The sequence below is a fragment of the Sorex araneus genome, chromosome 8 (genome assembly GCF_027595985.1).
Source record: "Sorex araneus isolate mSorAra2 chromosome 8, mSorAra2.pri, whole genome shotgun sequence".
NCBI classification, from domain to species: domain Eukaryota; kingdom Metazoa; phylum Chordata; class Mammalia; order Eulipotyphla; family Soricidae; genus Sorex; species Sorex araneus.
The window spans coordinates 6,694,921-6,707,646 of NC_073309.1; the positions used below are offsets into that span (position 1 = coordinate 6,694,921).

Here is a 12,726-nt window from a genome sequence, read left to right on the forward strand (position 1 = left end):
AGTTTGAGCAAAGGTTCTTGGAGAGAGAAGATAGATCTATGAAGTGTTTAAAGGATGCACAGACATACCGAGATGATGTGCAGAAAAGGGGATCTGGTGTCTTCATGTTACTCCAAGGGCGATACCATACAATATACCTAGAGAGTGTAGTACAATTCTCCACTGGTGTTCTTCAGGACAGATCAACTCTTTCCTAGACAGCCACCGTCCAGGAGCACTTTAATTGTCCTGCAATGACCTGAGGGCCAGATCCTCCCCTGTCTTTTTTTTTTTTAATTTTTAAAATTTTATTGAATCACTGTGAGATAGTTACAAGCTTTCATGTTTGGGTTACAGTCTTACAATGATCAAACACCCATCCCTCCACCAGTGCACATTCCCCACCACCAATATCCCAGGTATATTCCCCTTTCCCACCCTCTCCCTGCCTCCATGGCAGACAGTATTCCCCCTACTCTCTCTCTACTTTTGCCTCCCCTGTCTTTTATGAGAAAAGATTCTCTCCTGAGGTTACAGCTTCCACTAGATAACAGAACTCTCTTGCCATGCAAAATTCTCATAATAACATGTAATACAAATAGTATTTATTCTGGGGGTCAAAAGAAATCAGGTTTTGGTTGAGAACCGAGCTTCCCCTTGGGCATGAAGCTCTGGGAGCTAAAAGGCAGTCAGAGCATCTTGGCATCTAGTAACAGAAGATGAAGTAGCGTAATTCACTGCAATGACATGACCAGGGTATTATTGGAATTGTGACAATTGACAGCCAATTAAATTCAGCTGCTCTGCTTGGCCCCTCTTCCATATTATTTCCAAGATGTCCTTTTTTCCCCTTGTATGTTGCAATGTGGCCCTCCATTAATCTGGCAAGTTTGGGGGGAAATGGGTTATAACCAGAAGTTGCAGCTAGTCACGAAAAATAGAGAACAACCAACTTAGCTTAAACTGGACTTTGCTGTGGAGCTAATAATGGCCCATTGTGAGTCGCCAACTAGATAAATCATGAAGGGCCAAGCTGTGTTGGTAGAATATGATCCTTTTAATGACCTCTAAATGATCTTGGGGGAACTTCCCTCCCACTGTCCCCAAAATAGAAGCTCAAGCGGTTTTAATTTGGGTATTAAAGGAAAGGATCTGAGGGCAGAGGAATTATTTTGAAGTTTTCCTGGTTTTATGGAGTCATCTGGAAACTAATGGGAAATTCTATACCTCTCCCCACATCTTTACTTTAGTGGAAAAGTGTATGCCAAAAAAAAAAGTTGCAGATGTCTAAGTATGGTTTGTTTTGGCAATTTAGTAGCAATTTTGTTTGCGCAATATTATTCATATCTAAATTTCCTTCAAACTCTGGATTTCAAAGAAAAAAATTTTCTAGTGTGTGTGATATAGCTTAAATTCTGTAGCTCAGTTTCAATTTCACAATAAAAGCCAGCAGAAAAATAAAAATTGCTACCAAAAAAATGTTAGCAGCATTTCAGCATCTTATCAATTTCATACATCATGAAATTTCCACTTTAGTAAGGCCAAAGTGTATCAGATTTCTACTAAGAATGCCATCAGGAAAGATGAGAGATTTTTTTCTGTTGTATAAATTACAGGTAGAAAAACCAGATGTGGATAGAAAATGTGACTCATTCCAAAACAATCGCCAGTTTTATCACTGGCATAGTTCTAACTATACTGACCCATCAGCATTTATATCACCGTAGTTATTACTAGGATTTTGCCTGAGCTGAAATTAATGTTTAGTTTTTCTTATTTTGGAGGGTAAAGTTCAATGTGGTACATTTTTTAGAATCAGCTTCTTTTCTTTTTCTTTCTTTTTTTTTTTCTTTTTGATCGCACCCAGCATTGCACAGGGGTTACTCCTGGCTCTGCACTCAGGAATTACTCCTGGTGGTGCTCAGGGGACCATATGGGATGCTGGGAATCAAACCTGAGTCAGTTGTGTACAAGGCAAACACCCTCCCCGATGTACTATTGCTCCAGGTCTCTTATTTTCTTTTATGTAACTAAAATGTCAGTTACACATTGTTTCAACTTTTAAATTTTGAGATCATAAAGTTTTTTTAACTTTCATATCACAGAAATGTGTACATTACTCTTTTACACAATCCTGTGTATTCTTATTACCTATCTATCTATCTATGGCATAGTTCTAACTATACAATGGATCCATTCATCCAACAAGCCATCCAATATTGATCTACTATCATCTAGTCTAGGGCTCACTGGTTAAACTCTCTGCAAGAATAAAAAGATGTTACCCAGTTTAAATAAACATTCAACAAGTAATTTCCAACAGTCAGATCATTATTCTGTGGCAAAACTCAAAATCTAGCTGAACCTCCTTTACTGGTTATATTAAGCAAATCATTTTCTTCCTTCCATTTCTGTATTCATTAAAAGAAAAGCATCCAAGGCAAATGTAGCCTCTGTAACAACTCATAAAAATTCTGGATTGTACCAAAGTGTTTAAAAAACACACACACCAGTCAAGAATACATACATCTACACATCTTTTACTGTTTTAAAAAAAGAAAATCCAGTATAATACCTAATTTTAAACCTTTATACAACGTCTTTTAAAATATATTCTGAACTTTACCTTAAAATGCATATATTAGGAAAAAAGAAGGAGTAGGTTACAAACCAGGAAAAGGAGGTCAAAGCAGATGATGCATTTATGCATTTTGATGCAATAATGTTGCAGTTCCTAGTGGTGCAGACCACAGAGGAGATGCTTTGAGGCTTCACCATCTACAAACCACTGTACATTCCAGCTCCCAACCAGGTTGATGCTGCTACCCGGGGCTTAGAGCTGTGATGGTGTCTGGATTTTGTTGTGCATCAAATTAAAGACAAAAACAAAAAACATCTCTGTGTTGGAGAGTCCTCTAGTCAACAAGGCCTTTCAACTGAAAACAAAGAATAGCAATTATCAACTCAGGTTCTTCAGAAACCGCTATGTGAAATCAGGTTCTCAAGGTCTAGTCAGGCATTTACAGAAACATCAACATGGATATAATGCTAGGAGAAAAGACAGGCAGGTTTCATAAGGAGAATGAAGGTAAAACATACAGAAAATAAAATGCCAAATTCATATATTTCCAAATTCAAATGTGGACAAATGATGGAATCCATTCCCCCCACCCCCATCTTGGGAGGCACCTGAATAGTTTAAAGGATGAATAGCAAAGTGCCTATATTATATAATTGGTGTATACAATTCAAAGATCGCTACATGCAAGCATCTCTTGACATGGCCTTGAAATTAATCGCTGTAACTGTTTTATTAGTTACTGAAATTTTTTTAAACTCTCGGGACAATACATAGGCCAAGTACACTAGTACATAATGAGTATTAGTAAGTCTTGTTGGTTTGTTGAACCTTTTGAGAAATGTGCCCCCTCATTGTGAATGAGAAATGATTGGAAGAACAGACTTAGTCCATGTGATATGTTATAATTATTAGGTCACATATGTTTGCTCCCCCGTGCCCCCCCCAACAAGAAGCATTCTTGAATCACACTATAGATTTGCAGAAAGAGCTGCATCATATTTCTGAAAGTATGTCCTTGAATTCTGTGTACAGCCAAACGCACGCCTGGAGGGGACTATATTTTAGAAAGGGTAATGGAACTCTATACTTCAATTGTCTCTCTTTTTCTAATAACTAAGAACATGTTCTACGGAATATAGTTGAGGGAGATCAAAGAAGAGTTGGTGATAAACTTTACAGAAACCAGAAGTATAAATCTATAAAAGAAAACTGACAGGAGATTGGGGGAAAATATTCTCAGAAGTATGTCTCATTTGAGATATTACAGTTATAAATAAAAATGTTTTTGCAGTGCTAAGATCTATGTTTTCTTCTATCAACACCTTCGGTTGCAAATATTTCACATTCTTTGGGAAACTGGCATTATCCCGGGTCTTAACGACTGCTGCTGCAAAAATAATGCTGTCAACTGAACAGAGAACAATCTAAAAGCAAGACGTCACATACTGACAACCAATGTACTGTGTACTATTACATATGATTTTTTATAGTTGGAGCTCTAGTCTAACACTCAAACCAAAAGGGTTCAAATTCATGAAGAGGCAAGTACAAAAAAGAAGAATCTAAACAAACCAATGACAACAAATTAGCTTTCAAGACTACTGGCAAATTGTATTGAGTGTAATACAGAGAAAGGCAAAGGGATTCATATACTTTTGGCCATTGAAGATGCAAACACCAGCCAAACAGGATCTTCAGAAGTATTTCCAGGTCTATAAATGACACAATGGGAACACTAAAGCAAATACAGCATGTTCTCAAATAAAGCAAGGTCATTCTAGTCTGATTTTGATTTTTTTCCCCTGCGAACAAAATGTATGTATCACATGGTAGAGACCAAGGGTATGGTTTTCACATTTAAAAATCAGGGTAAGAAAGTGAGTTAAACTTATGTTTTCAAGCTCCTAGCAGAAGAGTTGAAAATTAAGAGCAATGTCTAATTCCTCCTTCTCCAGAAAGACAACCATGAGAAATATGTCTCTGGACGAGGCCTCCTGGAACCATCTTGAGTCAGGACTTGGCAAGACGGTGTTGTGCAACTCCACTCCCCGGATGTTCAGGGTGTGAGCATTTTCTTATTTTTCCTGTCCATCGAGAGAGCCCTGGCTATGAAAGCAGACGGCTGTGATTAGAAGTGAAATCAGCTGCCAATCAGAAGAAGTACTCTTTCTGGTTTTCACTGACTGTAGTTTGAATATTAAGCTCACTTTTCAAAACGCCCTCCGCTCTGTCTACATTCTCTGACCTTTTTGCCTCATTTCTTTTGTATAACCTTTTCTGCTGATAAATGCGAGCAGCTATGGCAGTGATGCAGAGCAAGATAAAGATCGCCACAGCTATCAAACCTAGTGAGAGAAGAGAAACACAGAGTCAGAATGTTGGTCTGGAAAGAGACTTCACTGACCTCAATGTTGAATAAGTAATAATAAGATTACTTTCCTACTTAAATGAACCCTTTGGTACACAGAAACTGGATATATGGAAACTTTAGGTATTTCTAAACCGAGTTCATTTCTGAGTTCTACCAAGCTTATCCCCATTTATTCTGAATGCATATTTTATTGAGTTACAAATGTAATTATATTTAACACAACAGAGTCACTACCTAGATCTAAATCCACAAGGGCTTTCATATCAATGCTTAAGCAAGTTTGAACTAGTTTTGAAATATTACAGTAGTAACATTGTAACACAATTGAATGTGGTTTTTGTGCTTAAATATGTAAACATATTAGGCTGATTTCCTGTAACTTGTCATCCTGCTGAGTAACAGACACAGATGACATTGATGGAGAACACTAATGAAATAAATACATTGATACAAACTATTTGAAGATGATTTTTACAGGAAGAATATTAAATATTTAAAACATCTCATCATACATAAAATTGTTAGTACTGTGATTATTAGCTATGCTAGCTACCAACAGAAAATTAAGTGAGTAGTTTTGAAGGTGTAACCCATGAACTCATAAATAGTGGTTCCTGGGATACTCTGAGAGGATACATAGGGCCCGTTGCATTTTCATAATAACTTAATAGCTTTTTTATTATGTTGACATACCCAACGATAGAACATAGGTTGGGCATTCGCCTTGCATGCAGACGACCCGTGTGCAATTCCTCCGCCCCTCTTGGAGAGCCCAGCAAGCTACCGAGAGTATCGCACCCGCATGGCAGAGCCTGGCAAGCTCCCCATGGTGTATTCAATATGCCAAAAGCAGTAACAATAAGTCTCACAATGAAACATTACTAGTGCCCGCTCAAGCAAATCGATGAGCAACGGGATGACTGTGACCCAACGATAATGCAAAACAACTTTAGGGGCACTGCCATGCCTTAGCGCCTATTCTATTTCCAAATTATAAAAGTGATTAATAAGCAGAGATGTTTTGTGATCAGCAAGGAGAAAAATAAAAAGATCTGCTTAAGCATAGACCTGATCAAGCAGTAGATTGGTTAAATCTTGACCTTTGACATTAAGTCTAACTTTTTTAAAGTTTTTCAATTTCTTTCTTTCTATTTTATTGTGGTGAAATGAAACGTTTCTAGAAGCACTTCTGGGATCATAAGTAGACTGAGAATCTCCAGGGAAGGCCCTTGGGTTGGGAGCTCAACAATCAGCTTTTCCTCATGACACACTTTTTATTTAAAAAAATAATTATTGATAGACAAACTGGTTGTTCTGAGGTGGCGATCTGGCAGATGTTTACTCTAAGATGAATGAATTATTCTACTTCAATAAGCACAACTGGCAGTATGTATTGGCCAGTGATAAAGTTCAAGCTCTGAAAACTATTGTCTGTTACTGTGAGTTTGAGAGTTTTCTAAGATTTCGGATTTTCCTGATGAAATCAATGGTGGCATTAACGAACCTAGTAAATTTACACAAAAACAGGAACAATTATAACAACACTATGGGTCAACTCATCTAAGACCAAAACTCCTCATTCTAGCTTAAGTTACGCACAGGCAGCCCCCTAGAGTCCAAGCAAGTCAACACTGTGGAAGGTCCCCATCAGTCATGGTAGATTCCGAAGCGCATGGTTCCGTGAGTAGCATCATGATATTGCCAACATTTTAGGCTGATTTGGGTTTGGACCATGACTTGCTTAAGAAGGGAGCAATTTGTTGCAGATAAACCAAATGCAAATATCATCATCATCATCATCATCACTTTTTATCCTGTTGATGAACAATTTGTTCGAGTGGGCACTAGTAACGTCTCCATTCATCCTAGCCCTGAGATTTTAGCAGCCTCTCTTTACTTGTCCTTCCCAACAGTGTCAAATTGGAGACTCTTTTAGGGCCAGGGGAATGAGACCCATCATTGTTACTGTATTTGGCACATTGAATACACCACGGAGAGCTTGCCAGGCTCTGCCGTGTGGGCAGGATGCTCTCGGTACCTTCCCAGGTTCTCTGAGAGGGAGAACTAGGCTATGGCAACTAAATTCTGTGCAGTACTTGGTATCTGAAGAACTTACTAAGGCCTACTGTTATTTTGTTATAAATGGCAATATTAATGAAGAAGTAATAAGAACATCTTGTTATTAATTATTTTGGCTCCCTTCCTAGAAAAGTAATCAGTTTAGTAGTTATAAATATTTCGACGGTCTAGTTATAGGTCCTGAATTTAAACAGATTCTGAAAAATTTCAATGTAGAGGACTAGTGAAGTATATTATAGAGAGCAGGCAAGTGAAGTTATCAAATAATCTTCAACTTCTTTTGAACCAAATATCAAATTCATGGGTGGGCAATGGAATTAGTTTGCTCGAAACATGAGATTCATCTTCTTTAACCTGGGATAAATTTTGTCAGAATTTTCCAGCACACAAAAAAAATCTGATCAAATCTAGTACAGCAACATATACCTATATATCTACAATTCTAAATGAAATATGTACAACTACTTCACTTTGTTGTCCTCTGGTACTATTAGTCAATGTGATATTATGAGCTTTCCATCTGTCTAAATTGACCTTCACCATTTTTCTAGTCTTGCAAAAAGTTACTACAATAACTGAATCGCCAGTTTTTAATATCCTCCGAAATTAATTCTCCCATATTACACTCTGCAGTTTGTAAGTGGAAAAAGATTATATCTAAAATGTGGTGCTAATAGGTGCATTAGCCAATTTGGAAAAATCTTAACTGGATTCATTATTATTAGGTTGTGGGTACAATTTATGAGTAACTGGACAACAGGTAAAGAATTCCAGCACAAAGTTACCAGGTGGAGAAACACACGAGAGGGTCATATTCTGTGATCTAGCAAGAAAACCACACATGGTAGTCCCAGGCAAGGCTGCCTGAGCTCAGACGGCCAGCTGCCTGGTGTCCCGCGCTAAGGCCCAGCCACGATCAAAAGAAGACACCTGTGATTTGCAGGCCAAGGACATTTTAGCTGCTATAGCTTTAAATTTGTTTTTATAATAGGATGTATTAATAACATAGAATATGTTCTTTTATATGTGATTGTTAAACATTCAAATAGCATTCTGGTTTGTAATATGACTAAATAGAGATCCCTAAGTTATGTATCTTAATGTATAGAGCACTGATTGATGAAAAGAAAATAATGGGGCTCTTGACAAGATAGAAAGCTCAGGGAAGTAACCGGTGGTAGAACACACACTTTGCATATATCGTGGAAGGTCTACATTTGATCCTTTGCAGCACCCCCGAAAAGAGCCTATTTGAGGGGCTAAAACAATAGTACAGTGGGTAGGGTACTGACCTAGCAGGCCATTGAACCAGGTTCAATCCCTAGCATCTCATATGGTCCCCTGAACCCAGCCAGAAGTAATTCATGAGCGCAAAGCCAGAATGAATTCTGAGTACCGCTGGGTATGGAACTCTGAGTACTGTTGGATATGGAACTCTGAGTACTGTTGGGTATGGAACTCTGAGTACTGTTGGATATGGAACTCGGTACTGTTGGGTATGATCTAGAAACAAATAGTTTGGCCACTATTATTCTCCTCTTAAATAAAAATTACCTGCTTAAGTAAACTGATATCTAGATAAGTAAAGATATAAAAAAAATAAAAGTAAATGAGTCAGGTTAAAAAGTCCACACAAGTTGCCCATGTATATAAGTAATCACATTATCTGAAAAGGTAATAAAAATAATTGTTTACCTCTCTAAGTCCATATTATCTGCAAAGTGTGGAGAGAAGGTGAACCACTTAACATTTAAATAACCTGATTAATAAGATTCTCAAGACCATTAATCAGGAAGAAAAAGATTTATTTTGGGAGTTGGTTTTGAATAAATTATGTCTCAGACAATATGTGGTTTCCTAGCCAAGAAGCTATACTTAAAAAACATTTTTGTATTAATTCTGCAATTTAAAATCACCAGGAACCACTTTCATTCTGCTAGCCAACAGGTGATAATGTGAAAATTAAAGTGTAATATTCATTAGTGGGTGCATCTAAACCATAGTAACATTTACTTTATTATGCACTGAGGCAGCATAAATATATACTTCTCATGTTAAAATTAGGATTTTTTCCTACTTGGTTTATAAAACCCTTGCAGAAGCAAAGAAGAAGGCAACAAAATAATATTTTTCTAAATACAGTTTGAATTCCTTAGGGAAAGCAGATGGCCATTTTCAACCTCAGGATGGAATCATTCCACGGTTTAGCAACTATAGTGCATCAGTAAAATGGTCATTTATTTGTACTAAAAATCTTCAAGGAACTTTGGGGGTTGGGAGAACTCTCTAGAATGATATAGTAGAGTGTCTTTCCCTTGCACTGATCTCAGGTTCAGGACCTACCACCAATACTCTATGTCGTTTCTCCATAAATCATTTCTATGACACAACATTGTCACCCTTTTGTAAGAAGACCAAAGAGCTGACTCATGCTCTCATTACCTCCAATCACTGCTGAGTCACTTCGGATTGCATTTGCAAGGGGTTCTCTGTCATCCTTTGTTCCAGAATGATCTGCAATGACAAGACAAAGGTGGAATGGGGGGAGGGGGCATGGGAGGTGACACAGGCAAGTAAAAAGAAGTTGTTTCAAAATTCATCAATTTTTTTTTTTAAAACCAGAACCATGCGATGGCAGTGAATGAGGGATCTCTGTGATGTGAAATGTAAGCCAGGTTAAGGCAGTGGCCCTTGTGACTAGGAATGGGGGAATCTGAAGGAAAATGGGCACAAGTCCGGAGTGTCAAACACAGCCGAGTTAAAGAGACGTTCCTGAGAACGCAGGTTCAGATTCTAGGGTCTAGGGGCCATGCTGGGTCGGTGCCTACTGAGGAGGTGCCCTCAGCCACCTGCAAATAAGTGGGTCCTCTCTCTTGACGTGGCGTCCGTGCCAGCGGGGACCACACAGCTGGACTCCGACACGTGGCCCGAGACAGTGACGGGTGCAGGGCGGCTGGGGTGCAGGGCTGCCTTCAGGGGGACGACGTGGCTGAACTGGAAGGCAGAGAGACAGCCCAGGAAGCCCTGTGCTCCGGCCAGCGCAGTCTCCTGGTCTACATCGCCGTGTTCTGAAAATCCAAAGAAATACAACAATGTGAGCGTGAGGGGCCCGGGTAGCAGTAGAATATTCTGGGGTGTTAATGCAGCAGCCCAAAAGATATAGCTCCTTGATGCCTTTTGCTTTTGTTCTTGCTGGCAGCACTAGATCCTTGAAGTCTTTCTATGGCTACTGGAGAGACTTGCCAGGCTAATCATGAAGGCAAGTAATTAAATACGACGCGGCACATGCTCAGGAAATGATTAAAGAAAGGGTCAGACTGAGAACTGGGGCAAACTCATGATATTTTATATTTAAAAATAGATAAGGAAATGTATTTCTGGTAGGTTCTGTCATCAATATGCAAAAGATGGAAGCGCTGCTGCTTGATTTGGAAATGAATTCCGCTCGGCTTTTGAAACCAAGTCATGAAAATAACGGAAGCTTGAGGGGAAATTGAGCCCCTGGAGTTCCCTTATTATCGTTCAACTGGATAATCTGGCCTGACTAAAAGCTTTCTGATACCCTGAGTCCATCCAAACTTGCAAAGGATGAAGTCAGGGTGTTGAACGGAGACTACACCCCGAAGTGTTTAGAGATGACCCTCACTATTTCTGTACCACGGTGACAACTTCATGCTCTCGCTGCCTTCTCCCTTGTCCCATTTCGGGCCCATCAGTCAGAATTTGGACCCCCCTAGAGATCCAAACCCTCTCCCACCAATTAATGAGAGTTTAGTCAACACAGGACTATTATGAGAGATCATCTTGAATGCCAAAATATTGCTTCATAATTTTACAGTTAAGAATTACTTTCCACATCATGCTGGGGGGTGCATAAAACCTATCTGGGGGAAGGAAAAAACCTATCTGGGGGAAAAATAGGGGACCCATTTAAGAGGCCGGGGCAGTAGCACAGTGGGTAGGGCATTTGCCTTGCACACGGTTGACCTGAGTTCAACTCCCGTCATCCATGCACCCAGTACCGCCAGGAGTAATTCCTGAGTGCAGAGCCAGGAGTAACCCCTGAGCATTGCTGGGATGACCCAAAAAGCCAAAAAAAAAAAAAAGAATGAATGAATGAATTTATGCCATTTGAGATTGAGAGCACGGATAACTACACGCATCCACTGAACAGATAGCACCATGCCAAAGAACACCACGCCATAAAGCATATTAGTGAAAGTGAAGAACATTTGCACTTGGGTCACTCTCTTTCATTTCTTTAACACCAAAACAAGTTGTCCCTACTTACTTAGTGATTCTTATGTACACTGACTGCTCTGAGGAAGGTTTCACCTGCACTGGTCATGTGCATGCTACAGCAATCATGCAAATGACATACTTAAAACCAGGATTCTTGGGATTTGCCTGAAGCCCCCCACAACTGGAGGCATCAAGTACTAGAATACGACATTGAGGGCCTCTTGGTCACAGTCCTTGGTTCACAACCACCATCCTTTCCTGATCGTTGCTTCTGTCTTCTACAGCATTTCTTGGATCTCGTTCTTTAACTAACTTAGTTGGTGTGGAGGAGGGGGAGAGGTGAGGGAACGAGGGCCACACCTAGCTGTGCTCAGAGTTTATTCCCAGCTTTGTGCTCAGAAATCACTTCTGGGGGTGTTCTGGGGACCATAGGAGGTGTCAGGAAGTGAATCGAGGCTGGCCATGTACAAGGCAGGCAAACACTTAATCCCTGTACTATCTCTCCAGCAACTGGTTTCCATTCTTTTGTTGGCTTGAAAATTCTTGACCTAAATCTGCACAACCTTGCTCTCATGATGCCCATTTTGGTATAAGAGGTTTGGGAAGAATGTTTCTTTTTGGCTCCCTCCTTTACATTTTATACCTCACCCAGAAAAGATGGAGTAAATGCTTAGTAACATGGGTATATATATATATTTTAAACAAAGGAAATCTGATGAGCAGAGAGCATATGTCACTTTTCCTGTTATGGGGAACAAGGTATTCAGATCCGGATCTGGAACTCCCACAGCCCCCCCCCCCACACACACACACCCTACAGGTTATCCTGCTCAGATGGTCTAGGGAGGGGCTCACCACTACTCTCCAGCTAGTCCGTGAGGAGGGGGAAACTCACCTCTCCCACAAACACAAAGGGAACCCTGCTGTTCTGTGGAGGTGGTTCATCAATATGCACAATCGAAGGACCAACTCCGTGGCACTCACAGAATGCGTGGATGTGCCAACATGCTTTTAGAGAAAGCACACTTCCTTTGGAGGTTCTTTGAACTTTAACAACAAACACAAACGAAACACTCTCCGATGGCAATGTAAGCAGGGCAGTGCTTTTCACACACCTTCTGCCAGGTTACAACTTGAATGAAATTTCTATAGACGTCACAAAAGTTTCCTTTAGAACAACAATAAAAAGACAAACATAGAGACCCTCTTCTCTGGTGAAAAATAAGGGATGGGGTGTTTGAAAAAATAAAAACCAACCCTACACCTTTAAAATGATTTTTTAAATTTATTATAGATTATTGTAAAAACCATTGAGTCCTGAATCTTAAAATGGGCACTTAGTGAATACTGACTGTCTTTAAGAGTTAAAGATGGGAAGCAAATTCCCTGTAGTTCAAGCAACTTTCACATAGAGAGAGCAGTGCAGGGAGAAAGAATGAGTGAAAGGAAGAATTAATGAAAGGAAGAATGAATG

At 39.6% G+C, this 12,726-nt stretch overlaps 1 protein-coding gene across 2 annotated transcripts in view; it reads right to left on the bottom strand.

Annotated features, from left to right (window-relative positions):
- Window positions 1–2,499: 2,499 nt before the first annotated feature.
- The window catches only part of CNTNAP4 (contactin associated protein family member 4), a 277,745-nt gene continuing 267,518 nt past the window's right edge, over window positions 2,500–12,726 (bottom strand). Inside the window, exons 22-25 of one of the 2 annotated variants that reach the window (XM_055145181.1) lie at window positions 9,860–10,078; window positions 9,453–9,524; window positions 4,768–4,905; window positions 2,500–4,666 (exon numbers count right to left, since the gene is read on the bottom strand). In XM_055145181.1, the coding sequence (XP_055001156.1) occupies window positions 4,617–4,666; window positions 4,768–4,905; window positions 9,453–9,524; window positions 9,860–10,078 (479 nt within the window). In that variant the 3' untranslated portion in view covers window positions 2,500–4,616. Of the gene's footprint in view, window positions 4,906–9,452; window positions 9,525–9,859; window positions 10,079–12,726 lie in introns of both variants that reach the window. The other variant, XM_004600513.2, reaches the window with a different exon arrangement.